General features: G+C 38.2%; 1 protein-coding gene across 5 annotated transcripts in view; it reads left to right on the forward strand.

The window, feature by feature from the left end:
* The window catches only part of bgm (bubblegum), a 514,443-nt gene that overhangs the window by 478,395 nt on the left and 10,712 nt on the right, over window positions 1-25,336 (forward strand). For all 5 annotated transcript variants that reach the window (XM_067140465.2, XM_067140469.2, XM_067140466.2 and 2 more), the window contains one exon: window positions 10,611-10,736. In XM_067140465.2, the coding sequence (XP_066996566.2) occupies window positions 10,611-10,736 (126 nt within the window). The remainder of the gene's footprint in view (window positions 1-10,610; window positions 10,737-25,336) is intronic.

Consider the following 25,336-nt stretch of genomic DNA (forward strand, 5'->3'; position numbering starts at 1 on the left):
GATGCAATGAATTAACATTTAAAAGCTTGACAATTTTCCTCTTAACATGAAGCCTACCAACAGAAAGAAAATCTATAAAATTCCTTCTTTAATCTGAGAAGAGGGATTAAAGAAAGAAAAGTATGAAAATGTTGTCGATAGTGATGCTTTGAGGAATATTTACGTACAATTAGAGTAAAAATGTAATATATCCTTGGCTGTATAGTCGAGGATTTTTAAAGTCGCTGGCCTGGAAATGATCTGAACAGATCTTATAATTCTTATATAAGCGTAACGTCCCTTCTTTCTTGCACACCTTATCCAAATCACTTCTGTGACATTTCAAATCCCACAGATCACACCTAGAACAACACATCGGTATTGAAGGTTAACTGCTGCACTATACAATAAAATATGCGTATTACATTTTATGCCAGTTAAAATATGGGTCGAGCAGGTCAGAAGATTATGAAGTACTATAAAAATCCCTGTCACTGGAAGAATATATATGCAAACACAATATTACTTACATGTTCTTGTCACGAGGGAACCTGAAGAACGACCGCGCATTTTTCTCTACTTCGTAATTACTGCAGCCAAACACAGCTCATACCTTTCCCCTCATGTTGAGAGGAGATATCAAGGAATGCCACACGCTACTATTTAATTATGCCAACTCACTGAAAACGCATAAATAACACCAAAAACTTCACACAAAATTACACGTGCTCTTATGAGAGAATCAGTACTGTTCAGGTCTATCCGCTAGAGTGAGTTCCAATAGCTGTCCCTCGATATCTCGCTCAGTGTCGCGTATTGTCTCTACTGTATTTGGTTAAAGTATGCTCAAGTTGCAAGGTTAGACAACATTGAAAATGCACAGATTTCTTCCATTCACTTTTTCTTGGAAAAGTTTCCTATCATGTTATCAAAGGAAGAGAATGAAACTACAGATGAAGTGATGAATAAGCTTCAGAGGCAGTCCACAGCTTTTCAGGTAGGTGACACTTCGGCTGCAAATCAAGATGCTGCAAGTGATTCCAGGTGGGCGCAAATATCAAGAATTCGTGGAGCCGATGGACTTCTTAGGTATAACCGAATTTCTAGAGTAATGTTCTCTATTCTCACAATACCCCATAGCAATGCACAATGTGAACATGTTTTCAGCCTTGTAAAGAGAAATAGAACAGAGTTCAGATCATGCATGTCCAATGAAGCTCTGGAGTCTGTTTCTATTTTGAAGGCCAGGAGTTCTGGTTCCTGTTATCACAAAAAATCTCTAGGCTTTTTGCAGGAAGCTAAAAAGGTTACAACTATGACTTTAAAGTCGAACTAGCGTGTGATTTGCAGTGTGTATTATATTATTTCTTGCCTGAGTTACGTTAAACAAGTTTTATTGTGTAAAGCCTTTTCCATTTATCGCATATCTGCTTAATTTATCAAGGAAGTCCTGTCATGTATGCTCCAAACTAATATTCGCCATGCCTGCTGCTGTTTAACATGGATTTCTTCTTGATTGTTACGTTCATCTACAAATCATTGGCCTATGATGTAAGTAGATATAATTTCATTGAAGTATCCTGTTTAAAGCGTGAGTTATTGTATTTTGTAGCCCAGAAGAATTATTATTTTCGTCAAGCCGGGGTATGTCGAAAATTGTGATTTTTTTGTCATGCGTGAGTTTTTCTGATAGCCCTTTTCAAAAGTTGGCAGGTATGCATTAATGTCAACTTATTAGAAGCAATGCAGATGTTCAGTGCTGCATGGAGATCACTGAAAGAAGAGATAATCAGGAACTGCTTTAGAAAAGTTGGAGTGGGTTATGGAGAAGACAACATTGCAGAAAGTGAAGAGTTGGATGCAGAAACAGAGTACAACTGGAAGCACTTGCATGAAAAGTTGGATGCGCCAACAAGTGTAAATCTTCCTGATTATGTCAACGTATACTGTGATATGTTAGTGGAAAAGGAAATCAATGAAGAAGATATTGTGGCAGATATTATAAGTGATAGGAATCCGTGTGATGATGAGGTGGACGAGGAAGATGTGCCTCAAAGTGTTCAACAGAGTTTGACTCTTGTGCAGGCAACAAACATGGCACTTAGTCTTCAGGATTTTCTTCTGCACAAAGTGATGTGCCAGAATCTGTGTTAAATTCTATGCAGTGGTTGCTGCCTACCTTGAATATTCGTTTGTGTCTAGGAGTGTTCAGAAGAGAATCACAGACTTTTCAAAAAATACAGTTGGGGACATAATGTACCGGTACAGCGTCAAATTTGACATGCTGAAAACTTCTTGCAAGTACCTGTACTTTATATCGTTACTTCATGTATATATATTCCTCTCATTTAATGAATACAGTATTAAGGTTTTTAATGTGTAAATTCGTGTTGGAATAACTTAGATTCTTCAACAGGTTTAGCAATGGGCGAGTTCTTAAGAATTGACTTATTTCAGTATAACAAAATTTCACTATAACAAATTAATTTCTGATGCCCCCAAGATTTTGTTATAACTTACTGGTATTTTAGTGTATATACATTTTTTACAACTTCCTTTACGTCTCACCAACACAGATAGGACGTATGGCGACAATGGGATAGGAAAGGGCTGGGAGTGGGAAGGAAGTGGCCATGGCCATAATTAAGGTACAGGCCTAGCATGCCCCTAACCGCTTAGTCAACTCACCCGGTGGTTTTAGTACCGTATTTTCTCGCATAATTAGTTCACTTTTTTATGAAAAAACAGGCGAAAAATTCGGGTGCGTAAATTATTCAAGGAATTCAGATATTTTAAAAATTGATTTAAAATTATAGTGTCCACATTCGGGAAAGTCAGGTGGAAAAATTTGGTCAGGGAAATTTTCCCCTATGATGGATTTGAGGGGATAATTTTAAGCTCTAGTCTGTTTTAACCCAAGCTATTGTAGCATTCCTTTTTAAGGTATTTTTTCAAAAGAAGTGCATACAATTCTACAATTTTTGTTGTGCCCTAGTGTCATTTCTTTCAACCATTTTTATGTTATTCTTCTTTATTTCAGTTCTAGGATGCTTTCTTAAAACTCATGACAATGGCTAACAAGCAGTGTACATTTAATAAACTTTGGCTAGACAGTAATGTGTTTACCGAACTGAGTGGTTGGTTGGACATATTGGTAAATGATGTGTTGTAAATCATTCAAACTTAGTAGTATGGGTAAACAAGCAGTCACTTCTCATGCTAAAGGACCTGCTCATATAAAATACATGAAAGCCAAGACTTCCCAGCCAAAAATGCCTTTCTTTGCAAAGAATACTTCTACTCCATCTCCACTTGAAGGCACGCAGCCAAGATTTAGCACTACATCCACAACTATAAAGGAATTGGCATTGCCAGGAACAAGTCAAACGAGTTTAAAGACTTTCAGTGTGAATAAATATGATGTTATATTGACTGAAGCCATATGGACTCTCCAGGTTTTGACTAGAAAGATGTTTTTCAACTCTTGTGATGGAACCTTTGCAGCATTCAAAACAATGTTCCTAGACAGTAAAATTGCTGAAAACTTTATTATGGGCAAAACTAAGGCTCGTATGTTATAAATAATGGATTAGCCCCATATTTTAGAGAAAGTTTGCAAAATGACTTAAACAGTGCTCTGACTATGTTGTTTGTTTTGATGAATCATTAGACAAATTTGTCCAGACTTCTGTGAAGGTTTAGGGATGTAAATGTTCAGAAAGCTGCAACAAGGTATTGGAATAGTGTATTTTTAGGCAGGGCAACTGCAGTTCACTTCTTAGATGGGTTTATATGTGGACTCTCCTTACCTTTAGGCAATATTTTGTAAGTCTTAATGGACGGGCCGAATGTTGAATTCAGTTTTATTAACCTTTCAAGTGGTACATATCTTTTGAGTAGCTACTAACACAGTGGCACATTTTCCATAAGGTACTGGGAAGTAACATGTAGTGAGATACTCTTGTGTGGTATAGTAAATTTTATTAGGTTCCAAAAATACGGAATATGTATCAAGCTGTCAGAAATGATCATAGTACGAAGGGTAAGGCGTCTGGCTCGCTGAGGAAAGCAACGGGAACTTATGGTGAGATACTTTTAATTGGTCAGCAGGTATTTTCATTAGGTTAAAAAACTCACTTTCACTTTCAAGCTATTAAGATGATTACAGTGCCAAGGGCAAGGAAAGAGAATCTGGCTCAGTGAGGAAAGCAACAGGAAACCTACAATAACATGAGAGACTCATCTACAGACACATCACTTTCCGGTGTGTACACACTTCGGAATCTGCTATTCAAGTGGTCCAGAATAGGTTTCAGTTTGTAGAGTTTCTTTGGAGCACATGCGGATTCATCGTATGCTTCGTTATTGACAAAGTGTAAGAATTTTAGGAGATGAAATCTTTTTTCAGAGGACAGCTCCTAATATCTGTCTACGAGAAAAGTAGCTCTTGTTGTCAGCTAGCTGATGAAAGCTTTGCAAGAAAAAGAATGCAAGTAAAATCATAATTTCATCTACATTCGTGTCAGTCCACTGATTCACTTTCAAATATAGTTTCAAGTTTGGTGTTCTTTCTAAAAGCTGCATACCGGTTGGTTTCCCTACTTATTAGTTCCGCTAATTCAGGAGTGATAAACAATTGAAAATATTCCAGCAGATTATTTACGTCTTCAATTTGTACATTTAGTCCATGTTGCACCGTAAATGTAAATCTCAGCCGTTCAGATCCTACCTTTGTCCATACACCGAGCTCAATATTACCGCTAGTGCTACGTTATGTTCACTTGAGTCGCCTTAACCATTTCACTCGCTATCTCCTGACATTTCAAAATTAGTCTCACTATCAGATGACACATCACTCTCCGAATTGTCGCAGTGTAATAAATCAAAAAGTTCTTCTTCTCGCAGACGTTTCAGAGCTCCGCTTGCACCTGCCATAATGCACTATCTCTGAATCTCAGCAATCTGGCGGCCAGTACTGGCTGGCTGCCAGCTGGGTGCGGAACAAAAGCATTTAGCCCGCTTATGTGGATTTAGGAGAGTGTTGCTGTAGGTAAAGCTGGAAACTAACATACACGTACAAAAGGAAGCAATCTCGGATCCTACGATGGAATAATTCCTCATACCCATCGCTGAAAGACATTGACAATGTGATGACGGAATATTCCACCATGGCCACTTAGGAAGGCATGCGGCTATGACTGTTTATTCCGTCATTACCGCTTGAAAGGTTATGAAACTGGAAAATCATTTGCAAGTGCCAAACCCCAAGGCGAAATCTCTTCTTGATATAGGCATATACAGTTTGCATACAGTAAAATGAGCCATGAAAACTGGGACCTCCAAAATTGACTGGGATCTTTTTAATTTTTTTCAGATCTCTGAACAGTCTTTTCAAAGATAGCCCTGCTCGACGTGCTAAATATACAGACATAACAACAAGCACCACATTTCCTTACTAGTTCACTGCAATAAGATGGTTGGAAAATGGATGTTGTGTTGATCAATTATGATCGCATTGACAAATCTCTGAAAGAGTAAGTTACACTGAAAAAAGAAAGAAACGACAAAAACCTTTAATACCTTACAGAAGCTGTGAAGAAAACACTATTTAAGGCAAAATTAAGTGCTTTTAGAAGTATTTTGCCGGATGTTGAACCTTTCCGCAGAAGTGCCTATGACTGATTTGTCCTCAAATTTGAAAACTGTTTTGAATATAGATCTAGGCTGATCAGAATTCATTATATTCACCACATTAGAAACACAAGTTAATTGCTTTTGATCTCAAGAGTACTTTAAATCCACATGAAATAATATTAGATTGCTGTGGTAAAATAATTTATTTTCATATTTGAATTACTCTATTAATAAGTTAGTTGTACTTTGTTCCTTGGGAATGATAAGTAAAGGTATATGTTAGGACTAGATGTTACCTTTAAACAGTTTGTTTATATATATAAAGTGCTTATCAATGTACTGTAATTGTTTTTCCATAAATAATTGAAAAAAGGAAGTGGAGAGAGAATTAGGCCAGCTGTAGGAATGGTGGAGGCTGGAATTTCCTTCTTTGTTCCTTGTAAAACATGCTGTTCGGCAAATTAACTTGTCGCTCAGTTTTCATGAGTCCGGGAAATTTTTCTTATTAGGTCAGGGAGAGTCAGGGAAACTTGAACATTTCTATGGACACTATGACAATTTATTCACATTTAAAAGAATACGTCAAATATACACACACAATTGGTTCAACTCATTTGCGGTTATCATCATTTGGTTTATAATTACGGCATGCGTTTCTTTCTGACAGTCAGATAGGGTACGTAAGGTAAGTTGGAGACACAGGTTTGAAGTACCGACACTGGGAAGTTCTCTTCCCGTTACGAGCTGACGATACAACTTGAAGTGAAATAAAAATTAACTAATAAAAGTTCAAGAAGACCGCTCCCCTCCTCTACCTCCAACAGACTGCTTGCCCGGCCGCGGACCTGCTGGCTTATATAGCAAACTGGCGGGCACGTATAGATGGAAAGAGCATGAGCGAGAGTCGCAGCGGCCGAAGAGAGGAATCGGCGAGCAGAGGTCCCCCGAGGGGTGCCGGCGGCCTACCAGACCTGAGGGGAGCCACTGTCCAGGTCGGTTACCGCCATTGCCCACTGAGAGATCTCCATCAAGTGCTTTACAATTTATACATATATAAGCAGACAGATTATACATATGCGTGATACACGTGTGAAATATACAATAATAAAGCCAAAAGTGGCAACAGGAACAAAATGATAGAAATACACCAAGCGGAATCCACACATAGCAGGCGGGATGGTCTGTGTCGGGGTAGAGAACGATGTCATCCCGGTCCTAGGTAGCTGCTGTCACCTGAGCCCCCCAGGCTCCGCGAGTGCTGCGTCCTCTACCACGGCAGGCCGTGGCGTGACTGACAGCGGGTGCCCGGGTGGGCATTTGAAACTGGAACCCTGGTGGCAGGGCCAACACTTCGTCGCTGATGGCGGAGTCCAATTGGATGGAATACTGGCACCCTTTCAGAAGGGCGATGTACAATATAGACGCGCGAGTATAGAAGAATGCCCTTTGCGCGTCGTCGAAAATAGGCCAGGCAGATAGAGCCCAAAGAAACACCTGAACCTCGTGCTGGTTTCGTCCAGGTGGTGCCGGTTGCACCAAGGCCTTCAACGCCTCAGCGAGGTGGCGAACTGCGTGATGGATGTTCGAAACAGTGGATCTGTCAAATACGGGATCATTTCTTTTTCTCTACTTTGAACCCCAAAATAATGGGATGCGTGTATTATGCAAGAACGTTAATTATTTGAGAAAATATGATATCACCTTGAGGTCCAATAAAATTGCACACTCATACCTGATACTTTGTTGCACTCCCTTTGGATATCAGAATGACCTGAATTTGTTGTGGTAAAAATTCTGCTAGTCCTTGGTAGTGTTCCTGAGGGCTGTAAAACAAGATTGTCTCTTGCAGTTCATGCAGTTTGATTGGTGTTGGAGATTATGCTTGAACTATACATTCTACCTAATTCCATTAATGACCATTGGGATTAATATGTACGGCATGGTGGATATCAAAACAATATCAACTCTCTTTCATACTTACTGGGCTTAGTGGCTCAGACGGTCGAGGCACTGTCCTTCTGCCCCTACTTGGCAGGTTCGATCCTGGCTCAGTCCACTGGTATTTGAAGGTTCTCGAGTACGTCGTCCTTGTGTCGGTAGATTTACTGTCACATATTAGAACACCTGCGGAACTAAATGCCGGCGCCTTGGCATCTCCGAAAACCGTAAAAATAGTTAATGGGATGTAAAGCACATAATAATATTATTATATTTTACACTCATGGAACCACACTAAGATGGTAGTAGTTTCTGTGACAGGGCGTATTATCCTGTTGGAGATAGTCAGTTCCCCTCTGAAAATATCAATTGCCCGAATGTAGAATATTGTATATGGTTTACTGTATGTGTTATACAGTCACCAACGAGTTGAAAATATTTTATCAGCACCGATACATTCATTTACAGGAATTAGGGAAATCAGTGGATGCTACAAAAGAAGGCCTCACACCATTACACTGCCACATTTGTTTTGTACTTTACACTGTTGATCCACCAACTCCTGTTGTTTCCTACAGCATCATACAATTTAAGTCTGGATTCGCCACTTTATATGATCTTACATTGCTGGATGGTCCAATATCTGTGATCCTTGGGATGCGGGATGTGGTTCTCTGTTGTAGTTATTAAAGACAAAATACTATACGATATTTTGCCAGCAAAGCCCTTATGTGCTAGCAATCATTGGATGGTGTGTTCTGAAACCCAATTCATGATGTCAACATTGTAATTGATTTCCCGATTCCAACCATTGATGCAAGTGCGATAAACGGATATAACTTGAAACAATATTATCTCACCCATGGGTAACTAATTCAAATATCGAGCTTGAATTATTATTATTATTATTATTATTATTATTATTATTATTATTATTATTATTATTATTATTATTATTTACTACTACTACTACTACTACTACTACTACTTGTATGTATGGCTATGAAATGATGTACACCCATTGAGCATTATTATTATTATTATTATTATTATTATTATTTACATAGTCAAATGATCATATTGTGTGTGAGGTTGTCATGAAACATGTACATAGACATTTATATCAGTTCAATTAATGCAAGAACCTGTATATACTGTAGTTCAATCTCACCTCTATAATTTGTAATCCATAATTGTGAAACACACTGTAACTTCCAGAATGGTAATAGGCATTAGAACGATTGAGTATATTCTGTACATTATAATCTATGTATTAGGCACTCTAGAATTTTCAAGAAGATCGTTTTTCGTAACGTATCTTTCTGGAAGCCTGGACAGGCACATATATAAGATAATCTTGATGGTGACAGGGAGTAGAGTTATTGGTTGACGAGTCATTGGTTAAAGAATTATTGGTTAGGGAGTGATTGGTAAGAGAGTTATTGGTTGACAATTTGTTGTTCAGTAGAGTTATAGTGTAGCAAGAATATTTTTCTCGTTTGACATGCAATAATTGTAGTCTCCATATTGAAGTGACAATCAGTTATTTTTTAAAATGGCGACTGTGATGTGAGTGTTTTGTTTGTGACAGCAGTGATTAAGGTTATGTGTGTGTTTAATTTGTAAATAGATGTGAATAAAATAATTGTACCAACTGACAGCATCTCGTGTGTGTCTTCGTGGATACGTTAACTGGCGAGTGTGGACAGGACTCTTAGAATCTATTGGAATCGAAAATGAAGAACGACCAGAGAACCGTGGTGATGTTTAAACATTTGGCTGAAAACATTGATGAGAACATCGAGGCCCAGTTTGGAAATCTCGAGGAGAAAATCGGGGCCCAGTTCAAGACCGGATTGACGTCAGAAGAGGGAGCCGAATACCCGATCGCTGGACTTCGTGGGCAGGAGATGGAAGTACGACACAGCCAGTGGCCATGTTCGACCTCCGAGGAAGTTTTGGGAGAGTTCAGCGGACGCGGCAGTGTCCACCAACCGAGTGCCATCTACCGAGTTCAGCTGCAGGAGAGGACTCAGCGCACTGACGGAACGCAGAGGGTATTCTGCACCGGGACCGAACAACCTTTTTTTTGCTATTTACTTTACGTCGCACCGACACAGATAGGTCTTATGGCGACGATGGGATAGGAAAGGCCTGGGAATGGGAAGGAAGCGGCCGTGGCCTTAATTAAGGTTCAGCCCCAGCATTTGCCTTGTCTGAAAATGGGAAACCACAGAAAACCACCTTCAGGACTGCCGACAGTGGGGCTCGAACCCACTATCTCCCGATTACTGGATACTGGCCGTACTTAAGTGACTGCAGCTATCGAGCTCGGTGACCGAACGACCAGACAACGCGATGGTGAATGGGCCTTACCATTATGACACCAAGAGTGAGGCGCTCGACAGCCGCAGTAAGCTCCACGGCACCGTGAACTGTCCAGGGAGAATGCTCAGCGTGGAGCAGAACTATGGGGAGGCTCAGACGATGTCCCAGGAGATGGTGCCAGCGATGGCAATGACACAGCCAGTGAGACCCCCTCTAGGTGACGGAGAACCAATTGGGTCATTATCCTCATGGTTGTTCCATATTAAATGATGTTATTCACAGCAATTATAATAAGAAGTATTTCTTGTCCACCTATTCAATACAAATCACCTATATTGGTGTTTACACTTGTGGGTTCGGATCCCACTGGTGTCCGGTTGGCCATTTTTGTTCTGTACTTAACATCACTTCAGCACGTACTAAACGTATGGAACACGACATAATAGGTTGAAAGTCGGTTTCGATTCTAACATTATCTTAAAACATTACATGAAAAATGGTTGGTCGTGCATTTAAAAGTGTTGAATATCTGATGGGCTTGGGAGCATAGAAGAAGATGTTCTGAACGATGACAGTGACAATGAATATGAGTAATCTGATGGCAATGACTGACTAAACAGTTAAATGGCAGAAAATGTATTCCTTGTGGTTTGTGTGCTTTCTTAATAAATGTCTTTTTTCTGATTTCTGGAAGTCTGCTTATAATTAAATAAATATGTTAATTGTTTCAGACTGAAATGAACACTGAGACTGGAGAACCCCTGGATGAACTCAGTCCAATGGTGAAGGCCTGGTGTAATTCTGTAGGCAGCTCAGCTGAAAAGGTGTCAGATATAATAAATGGACCTGATGTTAAGGTAGGATTCTTTTTAGCTGCTGCTGTATTTCAGCAGAATCAGTAACAGTATTAGAATACTATTATTTGAGGGGTGTAGCTACAACTGCAACAATCTCCAAAATGCAAAGGTCAAAAATCAAGGTAGATTGCAAACTCAGTAATCTCACTGTGGCTTTGTGTTATTGGATCAACCATCTCCATTTCTACTAATCACACCCATCTGCCACATCATTTAACCATGTTTTATTCTCTACTTTTCTTCTATATTTTTTCTAACTGTTGGACATCGTTAGGATATTTGTTTAGACAATCATGCTCAAAAGCTACACGGAGAATGGTCCATGGAAGTTTCCATCATAGCCTGTTTTTATGTGGTGAGGCTTTCAGTATGCTCTGTGATAGAGGGTCTCATCATTCATTTTATGCAGTAGAAAGATTTCGAAGGCAAATTTTCCCAACCTTTTGCCTCCCTGTGGTGAACTGTAAATGAGGGTGAATTTTGTTGAAGTAGTGGAAGAAATCCATATTTGTTCTATCCCACGAGTCTATATTAGCATTGTGTATTCAACATAATGGGACCAGTAGGGTGTCAAGTATAAAATTGTCCATAATGTTGTATCTTGGATGAATCCCTTGGAGAAACATATCACTTCTAACTGTTACCCGCAGCGTTGCTTGCGTGGATTTCATAATTTGATAAACGTAATTTTTCCTCACTACTGCACTAAGACATTTTATGAAAATTCCTAAGGTATAAAAACTCACTGAAAAACTCAGTTTCGTTTACCCCAGTACTTCTTTGCAAACACGTTTATGGTATTGCATTTTTGGGCTAAGATGACCTGGCTACTGGCAGAGCTAACTCTGGGTCATGAGACATACAACTTTCCATGCGAGAAACAGCCCTATCTCAAGTCGAAAAGGAAAAAAATTACTTTTTTAAGGAGATTCCAAATACCCGTTTCCAAGTCTGTAACATCTGCAGTTTTGGAGATATAAGTATCCCCATAAAAAATAATTCAACAACTTTATTAGCTCTTCCCCCTACACTTTAAATGGATTTTCCAGGAACAATTCTTATTTTAGACATAATTATCCTCATAAAAATTCAACTCCTTGTTCACCTCATCCCCCCAAGTGGATTTTCTCAAAACAAAAAAATGTGTTTCTTTATTTTTAAAAGAGATTCCAAATACCAACTTCCACGACTGTAACATGTTCACTTTTTGAGATATATCATCATAAAAATAATTTGACTCTTTTTTTTCACTTCTGTTCACTCCCCTTAAGTGGATATTACAAAAACAAAAAAATTTGGGTTTCTTTATTTTTAAAGCCGATTCGTAATACCAATTATCACATCTGTAACATCCATTTTTGAGATAAAAGTATCCCCATAAAGAGAATTCAACCCTTTTTGCAGTCCTTTTAAAACCCCTCCTCTTAGGTGGATATTTCGGAAAAGGAAAAAAGAATTCCTTTAATTTCAAAGGAGACTCCGAGTATCAATTTTCACGTGTGTAACATCTTCAGGTATTGAGATATATCTCGGAAAAGAAAAAAAAGAAAAAGAAAAAACAATTCCTTTCGTTTCAAAGGAGATTCCCAATATCAATTTTCACGTGTGTAACATCTTCAGGTATTGAGATACAAGTATCCTCATAAAAATATAATTCAATCTTTTTCACTTCTTTTCTTCCCCGCCTCCCTTAAGGTCGATTTTCCGAAAACAAAAATATACGTGTTTCCTTATATTTGAAGAGGATTTTGAATACAATTATCACGTCTGTAACATCAGTTTTTTCAGATATAAGCATCCCTATAAAAATATTTTAACCCCATTTTCACTTATTTTCATACACCCCCCCTCTTTCCGCTCAAGTGGATCTACATTCAAAGATAAAGGGTAAGATTCTCCACCTGTTCAATACTACATTAAAATGTGATATAATTAAAATGTCACATTTTTATTGTCAACTTTAGGTACTGGTTTCAGCATTTTTATGCCATCATCAGCCTAGGGTTAAGCAAACAAGGACATTGAGTAAATTACATACGTGTGTACACAAATAAACCTTCTCAAATACCTACCAATTTATAATTGCGTCACAACACAAAACATTTGTCTGCACAAATATCTCCTATATATATCATAAATAAAGTCCTATAAAAGAGGTAAAATTCTTCTATATACAGCTCTGTGCATTTCTATCACCTGGTAATGTTAAATGCTGTAATTGTGTATAGAGTTACAGTAGCCACAAGTTTGTGTAAAATCTTCTTTCTTGACTATCTAAACAGCAGATTTTTCAATATTATGAAGTTTTTGACGTTAAATAAGTTGATCTTCTGAAAACATAAATATACATGCGTTTTTCATTTTAAAAGGAGATTCCTTTACCAATTTTTACGACTGTAACATCTTCAGTTTTTGAGATATATGCATCCTCATAAAGAAAATTCAACCCATTTTTCAGTCCTCTTCACCCCCACCCCTTAGGTTATTTTTCCGAAAAGAAAATAATACGTGTTCCTTTACTTTTAAAGGAGATTACAACTAACAATTTTCACGTCTGTAACATCTTCAGTTTTTGAGATATAAGTATCCTCATAAAAGGAATTCAATTCTTTTTTCACTTCCTTTCATCCATCCCCTTGAGTGGATTTTCCGAAAACAAAAGAATACGTGTTTCTTTATTTTTAAAGATTATTCCAAATACCAATTTTCATGTCTGTAACCTTCAGTTTTTGAGATATAAATATCGTTATAAAGAGAATTCAACCCTTCTTCAGCTTTTATAACCCCTTTAAGTGGATTTTCAGGGAACAAAAAATATGCATTTCTTCATTTTTAAAGTAGATTCCAAACACCAATTTTCACATCTGTAACGTCTTAATTTTTTGAGATATCTGTATCCTAACAAAAATAATTCAACACCATTTCAGTCCTTTTTACCCGCCCCCCCCCCCGTGAAAATGAAAATATGTTTCTTTTTTAAAAGAGATTTTAAAAATACCAATTTTTACGTTTGTAACATGTTACGTTTTTGAGATATACTCATGTTAAAAATTCATCCTTTTTGTTACTTCTGTTCACCATCCCTTAAGTGGATTTTTCAAAAGCAGAAAAATACATGTTTCTCTCATTTTAAAGGAAATTCCAAATACCAATTTTCATGTCTGTAACATCTTCAGTTTTTGAGAAATAAGAATCCTCGTGAAAGGTATTCAACCCCCTTTTTCACCTTTTTCCACCCCCGTTAAAGGAATTTTTGGAAAACAAAAAATAGGTATTTATTTTTAAAGTAGATTCCATATACCAAATTTTACGTCTGTAGATGGTTAAGTTTTTGAGATATAGGTATACTCATTTAAACTATTCACCCCCCTTTTCACCCCCTTAGCGACAGAATATTAAAAAATCCTCCCTTAGTGAGGACCTACACTCTAATATAATGTATTCCCAAGATTTCATTTATATCCAGTAGTTTTGGCACGTAATGATGAATCAGTCACTCAGTCAGTCAGTCAGTTAAGACATGTTATTTTATATATATATATATATAGATTAGGCCAAGTATACTTCTAATGGTGACATCATCAGTATATTCATAAAACAAACAAAGCTATGGCACATAGAACCCATGAACACTAGAACGGCTGAGAATCTTACATTCCTAGAACAGCGATAAAGTGCCATTTTGCCCCATCATAAGAAATGCTCGGAAGTGTTCAAATTAGAACTCATTAAGAGATGCATTTTCTTCTACTGTGTTTCCACAAATTTATTTTACACACAAATACCTGACTTTAGTGTATGGACCTTTTATATTAATAATGGATCCCTGAATAATTACAAATAACTGCATCATGTTTCTCTAAGGATTTTTCACAAAATTAACCAACTGAACACCTTCTGTTAGTTAGTCGTCCATATTGCAACAATTATAGATTATCAGAAATACTTCAAGGAAATTAAAAACAATTAAATACATTTTACACACACAACTTCTACTTTTCGTGCACACTTTCCGCACACTTCTTTGAGGCACTTGCTGCAGGCATTGCTAGACTTGTTGCCTTGACACAGACCAACTTGGCACTTCTTCCACTTTTTAGATGGACAGGGTCCTCCAACTTCCTCTTGTTGTTGTTGCACTTGCTCATTCCGTCTCGTTATGTCACTTGTCAGATGTAGGATGAACTTTTTCCGCTTTATCTTCCTACTTACTTATCTTACTTGTAAATGACCCAAGTGTTGTTAGCTGTTAGGTCTAGGATGTTGTACAAGACATGCCTTGGCCACCGTCTGCATGCACCCTTGGTGATATATTTAAGAGACATTTGGTCGACCACATCTACCCCATATTTCATGCCATTATGGAAAGTTACAGTTTCTGGTTTCCTCTTTCGTTCTGTGCTCGTTGTTACTTGAGTGTGCCATGTGCTAAGAAGAAGGCTGTTCTTTTTCTTCTTCCCTAGGTACACTGTCAAAGTGCACTGCATGTTCCCAGTCTGTCGTAAAATGGACATTGTGTCCTTCATGGATTGCTGTCCACAAAATTGTGACCATAGATAATCCACAGACACACCTTTCGAACACAGAATACCCCGGGTATACATGATGGTAATCGCAGCATCCAATGAGGATGGTTACCCAGTTGTACTTCCTCTTGAAATAATAATCACCACCACCACTATCACAGCCTCCAACTCCTCAAGTGTCACGTCCAGTCCATTTCCTTGAGTTCTTTCTGAGCGATTGATTCTCTGTGTCATTTTCTTATTAGACAAAGCATCAATTCATCATAGAGGAGAGGACGGAAGGCACTAATGACAGAGTCATAAACTCGGTGTAAGCATATGGTGTGGAACCTCCCCACTCTTTCAGGACATTCACTGCAGCCCAGCCTTCCAAACAAAGTGTTCAAATCCGAGACCTCCCACTCGGTTCTGTCTCGAGTGACAATTTTCACTGATGAAACACCAAACTGAGATTGAGACATTTGAGGCGAGTCAGAGGCAGATTAGGACTTTCGACTTCTCCTGCTGATAATTCATCCTCTGTCTCATAATACTTGTCCGCACTAGTCTCGCTTGTCACTAGCAAAAATTAGTCATCTCCCGGGCCCGAATTTTGATGACCTAAAAATGTTTTATAAATGACCTATAAAATGACTGCAAATATCCCATAAAATGACCCAAAAACTTTATAAAATTACCTAAAATTTTGAATGAAACTGACGTAACTTCATCACACAAAAAACGCAAACAGACTACGTCATTGTATGTTGAAATGATTTTAATAGGTACCTCATCATCATCATCATCATCATTTTCCCCATTTCCAGCTGACACCGGGTGGTAGCAAATATGATTCCTCTCCAGTTTGTTCTGTCTTTCCACCATTCTTCTTCCGACATGATGTTCCAATCCATGTTTCGTTTTCTAATGCTACTCTTCACCAAGTCCATCCACTGCCTTCTTGGTCTTCCTCGTCCTCTCTTCCCTGTCATCCATCCTTCCAGCGCTCGTCTTGGTAGTCTTACTTCATTCATCCGTTTGACATATCCAAACCATTTCAATCTGTTTTGCTCCAGTTTGTCCTTTAATTTCTGTACTCCCAGTTCTTTCCGTATATCTTCGTTTCTTACTCTGTCTCTCCCCGTATTTGTACCATACTTCTCAGGAAATTCAGCTGCTTGTACTCTGTTCTCACCCCTCTGAGTCATTGTCCAAGTTTCTGCTGCATATGTCATTTTAGGAACATAATAAGCTTTATACATAACTTCTTTAGCCTTCATTGGTATATCCTTGTTCCATATTAGTCCTCTCACCTGTTGATAGAAAGCACTCCCCAGTTGTATTCTTCTGTTAATTTCCAAATCTATTCTTCCATCTTCAGACAGTACACTTCCCAGGTATTTGAAGTGTTTTACTACTTCCAATTTCTTATCTCCCACATCAATAATTCTTTTTCCTTCTTTCTCGCCTCTACTCATCACCACTGTTTTCCTCTTCTCCACATTTATCTTCAATCCCCATTTTTCAATATTTTTATTTATTGCGTCTAACTGTTCTTGAACGTCCACTTCATCCTCACCCCAAATCACCACATTATCTGCAAACAACATCACCTTCATCTTCTTCCTACTGTAATCTGCCATTGCTGCCTTCATGATGCCATCCATCACCATTAAGAACAATAAGGGTGACAACACACTTCCTTGTTTTAATCCATTCTCAATTCAAAACCGTTCTGATATCCCGACTGCAGTCTTCACACTACTGTAGCAATCCTTGTACATTTCATTTATCATGTTTCTCAGTTCCTTGTCAATCCCTCTGTTTATTAGGCATTCCCAAGCTTTTGTTCTAGGGATGGTATCATAAGCCTCCTCCAAATCGATAAAGGTCATCATCATATCCTTCCCATATTCCCAACTTTGTCCCATATTTTGTCTCGGGATGAAAATGGGTTCCACTGTTGACCTGCCTCCTCTAAATCCGAATTGTTCTTCTTCTATTTGGCTTTCTACCTTAACTCTAATTCTTTTTTCTAGTATTCTTTCCACCGAGCTCTATAGCTGCAGTCGCTTAAGTGCGGCCAGTATCCTGTATTCGGGAGATAGTAGGTCACATATCTTCCTATCTCCTTTCTTGGATATTGGTAATATTATTCCCATTTTCCAGTCTTCAGGAACTTTCTTCTCTCTCCACACCCATCTGAGAAGTCTGTGTGTCCATTGCAATCCCACTGGTCCTGCTGCTTTTATCATTTCTATTGACACTTCATCTATTCCCACAGCTTTTCCCATCTTAATTTTTATTAACTGCCCATTCCACTTCAGCCATAGTGATGTCTGATTCTTCTTTTATTTTTTCCTCTTCAATTTCGTTTGCTTGTATAATTTCTCCACTTATCTGATGTCTCACCTTTAGTAGCTCGCTGAAATATTCTTTTCATCTGTCCATTATCTCTTCTGGTTTAATCAATATATCTCCTTTTTTTTTACAAATCCAGTGTTCACCTTCTCATTCTTCCTATTTTTTACAACTCCAAATAATAAATTTTTCTCACAATTTAAATCCTCCGTGAATTCCTATGTGAATTCTTCCCAGCTTTTCTTCATTTCCTCTGCAATTACTTTCTTGCAATCTCTTTTTGCTTCTATATATTTTGTTTTACTTTCTTCAGTCTCTTTTGTTTTCCATTCCTTCCAAGGTACGTAATATAATTTAATTATTATTGATACAAATTATTTGCACACAAATACCGGTATTTACTTCAGTCTATTGTTTGGCACTCCAAGTTCTCTGTTCTTTTCTTCATAGAAAATAACACTTCATGGTATGTGCAACTTTAAGACTGCAACATCTCAAGAGCAAAAAAAAGAGAATTTCGCTGTAAGGTACTCAAATTCTTTATCGGGTTAGAGGTAATAAGAAAAATGTGCACTTAAAATACATGACAGGCTCAGAGGTGCCAACTATTATGGATGGTCCATAATGATTACGGATTTCAGTTCGCGATTACGGCATTACGGTCAAAGGGGAAATTATTACGGAAAACCAACATTATCATGATAAAAATTAATTTCTACAAAAAAGGAAAGCAGTAAAAAATGTTCAATCCCTTATAGTTTACTGGTCAACCCTCCTCGTTTCAATGTTTGTAAGTTGGCAACTGAACATATTTGGCGGTTTTCGTCACTTCATTTTGTTTCCCATGAGTGTTGTGAAATCACGGACAGCTACATAGACATACGCTTCTCTCTTACCCAGAATGACGCATCAAGTCTGCCGTAAAGTAGGCTCTACTCCTTGCTCTGCTGTTCTCCATTGTGCGCGTTCGGCTCTCTCTTTGTTGTGTACATAGACGTGAGTGGTATATTTAGCATGTTTCTATTCTAATTATCCTAGTCGTTGATTCGAAGAGAAGTGATTGGCTTTGTAAAATGAAGCGGAGCAATTGTTAAATAGCCTCTTCTTCTAAGAAGACAGCAGTGTTACAGAAATATCGAGATGGTTACACAAACGAATGGCCATGCCTACTTGCTTCACGTATTAGTGAAATCCACGTGTTCTGCAGTGTGTGTTCGTGTGATTTCTCTATGGCTCATGGTGGGCGAGATGATTGCAACAGACATATAGAAGCCAAGAAACATCACACATACGGTGAATCAAAATTATGAAACCAGTCTGTTTCGTCGTTCTTCGTAAAAAGTTATAAACTGCGGTGACAAATGCCGAATTGCTGTTCACATCATTTCTTTTGGAGTGTAATATTCCATTGTCAGTTTCAGACCATGCTGAAAATTTATTTAGATCAATGTTCCCCGGGCTCTAAAATATATCAGAAATATGGTTGTGGCAAGAACTAAACCCTCTGCTTTAATTCAATACACGGCACCTGAGGCAAAAAAGGAAATAAGTGAACTTTTAAAATAATGCCTTTTTCTTTGGCTACTGATGGTAGTATGGATTCAAGTGCAGTTAAATTTATCCTATAGTTGTCTCTTTCTTTAATGCTCAGAGAGGCCAAATATCAACTCTTCTATTGTCATTGTTATAGAGTACTGACAGCACAGGGAAGGGAATTTTCTCTTTTATTAAAAGTGAATTTTCTTCTTTAGCCATTCCATGGAAAAATTTCATTTCTTTTTTATCTGACGATGCATACACAGTGATTGGGGGCAAATAAAGGTGTTCCCAAATTTTTGAACGACAGGCATTCTTTTGTTTAAGTCCTGGGTTGTTTATGTCATCTCACACACATCTGTGCACAAAAAGCAACAGCCCAATTACCAGTGAACGTAGAGAACTTTTTGGTTCAGTTATATTACCAAGAGTTCTAAAAGGCAAAACACGTTGAAAGTATATCAGGCTAATTGTGGCACATAGGGTCACAAAATTTTGACATATATCAGTACCCGTTGGCTCTCGCTTCTTCAGTCTATTAATCAAGTTCTTGAGCAGTGGGAAGCTTAGACACTCATGTTTTAGTGAGCCCTACCATAAAAATGAGAGCACCAAGCAGTTTGAAACTGTAAAATCTTTCATACAAGACCCACACACAAAACTGTTTTGTTACTTTCTTCAGCTCACACTTCCTGTCTTTAACTCAGTGATTTTATTTCTGCAACAAGATGCTTCAGCCATACATCTTCTTGGGAGGAATCTTACTGGTATTTTAACTGACCCATTGGTCAGATTTGTTCAGCCATGTTCTATTCAGTTAGAAGCTACCACCCTTTTGAGTACTAAATTCAAGATGAGGAAATACCAGAAAGCCAATGAGAACTTGGTAATTGGAGCAAAAGCCAGGGCATACTTGAAAGATAATGACTGTGATGAAGATATGTTTTATAATTCTGTAAGAGAGTTTTATATGGCAGCTTCCAGGTACATTAGCAGAAAATTTCCCCTTGATGATGAATTTCAACATGCCGAAGTTGTAGACATCTGTCTCAGAATGAAGGTTTCCTAATCATCTCTTGAATATTTTGTACCGGGCGAGTTGGCCTCGCAGTTAGGGGCATGCGGCTGTGAGCTTGCATCCAGGAGATAGCGGGTTCGAACCCCACTGTCGGCAGCCCTGATGATGGTTTTCCGTAGTTTGTTATTTTCACACTAGGCAAATGCTGTGGCTGTACCTTAATTAAGGTCATGGCCACTTCCTTCCCACTCCTAGTTCTTTCCTATCCCATCGTCGTCATAAGACCTATCTGTGTTGGTGCGACGTAAAGCAAATTCGAAAAGAGAAAGAATATGTTTGTTCGAAGTTTCCCAAGTTTGGTCAAGGAAAGTGAACATGGTAAACTTGAAGAGGAATTTGCAGTTTACTTTCCCTAAATATAATTACATGGACCTAACATTGATGTGAACTGGGCCAACATTGCAGTAAAAATGAAAGTGGACAAATTAATTATAAAACCTTAAGTAATGTTATAATTTTCAGTATTATGTGTACCTCACAGTAACTCTCCCACAGAAAGAGCTTTCATTTTGTTAGGAAAAATCGGACAGATTTCCGGCCTACATTAAGTACATCTACAATGGAATCCCTTATGGTTCTGAAGACGAAAATGCCATCTCAGGGCGAAGTACGTTTCAAGAAAACCTACACTGAAAAGCATCTAATGGGTGTGAAATAAGCTACAAAGAATATTTTATCACAGAACTAACAGGTAATGAAAAAATGTCATTGTATAATATGATATACTTCAGAATATATTGCTGTTGTAAAGCACAAACAGGGTGCTTGGGATTCGACTCGTAAACGTTTTGACGGGGGGGGGGGGAGTTGAAAATGGGATTACTGATAACTCACTTCAAAGGCTGGCATCTCTGCAGGCTATACAGGCTTACCTCACTCCGCGTTACAGTAGATGACTGTGACCATTCGTAGATTCTCACGGGAAAAAGAATGACGATTGTCGACCAGCAGGTTTTTGTACTTTGAAAAGCTCCTTTCAACGTCTACGGATGCTATTGGAGCATACTTGAACTTGTCAAAAACACGTTTCAGTTTGTCTGACACTGCCACACCAGAATTGCCACGAATACATTTTAATTCATCTGTGGTTGTTCTGACTAAATTGATAGATTTTTCTACAGCCACGCCTCTCTTCTGAAGATATGTAATAATTGACAAGGTATTGAAATTTGCTTTGATACGCGCTAGTTTTCCCTCCATAAGCATATCCAGAAACAATTCTTGAGCCATATGAATGGCCTTAGCATCTTGTACGTCTAAATAATCTATTACATATTTCACTGTCTGAAAGTGGTCACAATAGTAAATACAGGTATCGATTCCCCGTACCCAACCGTGTGATGCAAGGCTGCAGTGGTAATGGAATGTTGGGTGCTTGGGATCTGAAAAAGTTCCCTGCATGATGGAGCCTTTGTAAATACCTTCTTAGTTAGGGACACAAGCTTGTCACTTCAGGGAAATTTGATCTGACTTCTTTGGCTACTCTGTGAAATGTGTTAGCTAGACAGGTTACATGTACCATTTTTGAGTAAGTTGTTTTGATTGCATTGGCACCTTTAACTATGTAAGCTCTGCATCAGTCACAAAGAGCAGAACATCATCATACCTTATACCCTCAGGCCATAGTAGTCCCATCGATTTATCGAAGAGGCGACGCATTGTAGAATGGTTGACGGATTGTAAAACTTTGATCGTGAGCAAAAATATTTTTCCAGACCTGTCTATTTCTAACGTACCCACAATAACATTGGCAATGTAATGGCTGTCTACATCACTGGCTTCATCGATTGAAACGAATACAGTGAAACCTCATTAGTGCATTCCTCATTAACACAATTTTCCGCTTAGCACGTCATAAATTGAAAGTCCCGATTTTCATTGTATTAGGTCTATATAAAAATACCTCACCTATTGCGTCACAAATTTTTGCTATTACCGCTTAGTACGATCACATTTTTCCTAGCCCTCAAAATGTTATTTGTCATCCCTTGTGAAACAAACGTGATTTTCAGCTTGGGTAAGATCTATCGCCACAGTTGCGTGATTATGGAAACAGGCCTTAAATTCCTGAACTTTACGAGATTAGTTGCACGTTCAGGGAGCAAGCTGTTAGCCTCAGGAATGTTCAGTTTTGCTTGCCACTTAGTGGCAACATTGCTGAATAACACAGTGAGTCTATTTGTGCTTATTTTGCATTCCATTCAGAAGTTCGAAATTTATTTTGTGTTGAGTGGTAGAGTGAAGTGTAATGAATATTTGTAGCGCGTTAGGTACTCTATATCTGGATTAGGAACATATAAACATACATATCGCATCATGAATTTTTCGCTATTACCGCGTTCTACGAGTACGATCACATTTTTCCTAGCCCTGAAAATGTTATTTCTCATACCTTGTTAAAGAAACATGATTTACAACTCAGGTAAGAGCCGTTGCCACAGTTGCGTCATTACAGAAAAAGTGAGCTTATTTGTGCTTGTATTCCATTCAGAAGTTAGAAATGTATTTTGTGTTGAGTGGTACAATGAAGGTTTTTTGCGTGATATGGTAACCTATATCTGGATTAGCAACATAATCATGTGAAATTGACAAGCGTGGTGCATATTTGTCTTGTGATAGCCTAGGTATGGATACGGAAAAAGATAAATTCCTTTCTAATGAAGACAACATTAAAATCTTTCAGAAAGTGGACTTGCATCTGCATGCTTAAGCGTGCAGAGGTTGCGAATGTTGAACTCGCAACTTCGAGTTTCGACTCGATCGATTCAACTTGTCAAAGTTTTCAAAATGGAGGCCAGTCGCACATGACCGAGTATAACCTCCAATTCGTTGTCTAAGTGTGTGACCAGAAAATAATGTTTCATTACCCACTACTCCGAAATAAAAGTCTTCTACTAACATTTGTTTTAGAAAGAGTGTGATCTGCAATAACACTTGGATATATTTATTGGCCCCCGTGCATATGTTATCATATTTTTTGTTTGGTGTTTTTCACACCGTTCAGTGCACTTGTTATTTTATAGGCCCCAGCAAATAAGGTTTGCATATTTGTTCTCTCGTGTTTTTCACACCTTTTAATACGTTCCTCTTACGACGAGAAATGGTAGATATAGTTTTCACTATTCTTGCGAATACACACGTAAATGCCATTATGTCGGAAAAAATCGTATCTAATGTTTTTATATCCCTGTTGGATAGTTTTTATTCGTATATTCAGTAGTACGTTTCCTCGCTTAATACGTTCATTTTTGTTGTCCCGTGTCGAAACTTCTTGACGAGATTTTACTCTATTTTGTTTCTGCAGACTTTTTCTCTGATATTCCTTATTGTGTTGTCATAGCATTGGGATACATAGTTCTTTCTCAGAGTAGACTCATCTGGATTTACACGGCCCATATACCTAAGAAATCTCCCAGTTTAATATTGTGCGATTCCCAGAGTGGAATGTGTGAAGAAACCAAAGCTTCACAAAAGTCTTTACAAAACACAGAGGAAGTACCACCATCGGAGGATGACTGTGAGAGTAACAGTTGAGAAACTTTTCATTTGCTGCAATTTTGGACTCCATGCATGTGATTCTCTCGACCGATTTGTTGCTGAACGGTAAATCTCCTATCTCCAGCCACTTTCACTTCACATGTTTTGCAGAAAATATTTTCTCCATCGGTGGTAAAAATATCCTCGCCGAATTCCAAAATTATTTGTTTGAAATAAACATCCCTAGATTGCTTCAACTTCGCCATTTTAAATACACTAGAAAAACAATCACTGCCGATAACAAATCCACTTAGCACACGTATGGTTGCACTGAGGTACTTAACAAGACTGGCATTACTGAGCCTACTGTTGTCTGTCTTCCTACCCCCTCGATTTCAACATCGCTTCTGGATTAGCTGCAAATGCAGGCATGTCTCCTAGAATGTGGATATTCCGAGAAATAAGGGTTGAACAAAGTTATGAAGATTTTAATGTCTTCGTATTCATCCTAACTTTCAGTTCCGTTAATATCCAGTACCATACGCAAAAATTGCATCATAAATCATTAAGAATGTGAGAAAAGTACTCAAAACTTATAAAATATTGTAATAAATTTCATAAAATGACATAATAATGACGTGAAAGGCAAGAAAATGACCTAGAAATAAAATACTTATAAACGAAAAAATGACGTAATAAGTATCCATTTCTATAATATGGGGGCCATGAACGGGATTTGTATATAAGCTGGCAATGTCTGTGGTGAACAATGACATGTCATCAGAATCTGGGCCCTGGTCACCTGAATCGGATAATTCACTTTCATATTCAACATCTGAATTTTCTAGCATACGAGACACCTCTTCAGTAAAATGACAATCGTAACAAATGTCTGTAAGAAGAACACTTTTTAAATGGTGAGATGAATACAATAAACCCGCTAACTGGAACACTAATCTGTCAGTAATAGCAAAACAATACTAATAATCCAGGCCGGATACATACTGTTTTCTGGCAATTCAAACTCCTGAATTCTAATAAGAAATTGTACAGATGTCAAAATTACCCCTTCCGCCGTCCAGGGTATGCCATACCAAAAATCAATGAAAATGTAAATATTTTGCCGGGTGAGATACATCGCCATAGACGGGACCAAAAACCCATGAAAAGTCAAGATATTTGAAGAGAAATAATGTAGGAGTACACACATTATTAAAGAAATAGTGAAGGTGGGTGTCATTTTGACCCCTTCTCGATGTTCTAGTGTTTAGGGGCTTAGCCTGTCAAGATGATTTTTTTCAATGCAAGTTTGAAAGTACCATATTCATGTTTAGGCTATTGTTATGGTGGGTTCGCCACTCTCGGAGGCATTTTATACCTACTGCCAGGTGTAACTTTAGGTCACTTCACTGAAATACAGATGTTGCTGACATGGGAAAGTTCTTCCGTTTTATCTGCTGTTGGCATTGGTGTCTTCTTCCATCATCTAAATCTTTGACTATGTTCTCCTTTCTGGTGAACTTATGTTTCCTTTCCTACACAAAGGCTTCACCTGGCCTCCAAAGGGAGGACTCCTCCGCTCATAGCCGTTGGTCTCCCCTTTGGGTGCCAAGTTCGGTAATGTCCGCTTAACCCTCGAGGAG

The sequence above is a fragment of the Anabrus simplex genome, chromosome 2 (genome assembly GCF_040414725.1).
Source record: "Anabrus simplex isolate iqAnaSimp1 chromosome 2, ASM4041472v1, whole genome shotgun sequence".
NCBI classification, from domain to species: Eukaryota; Metazoa; Arthropoda; class Insecta; order Orthoptera; family Tettigoniidae; genus Anabrus; species Anabrus simplex.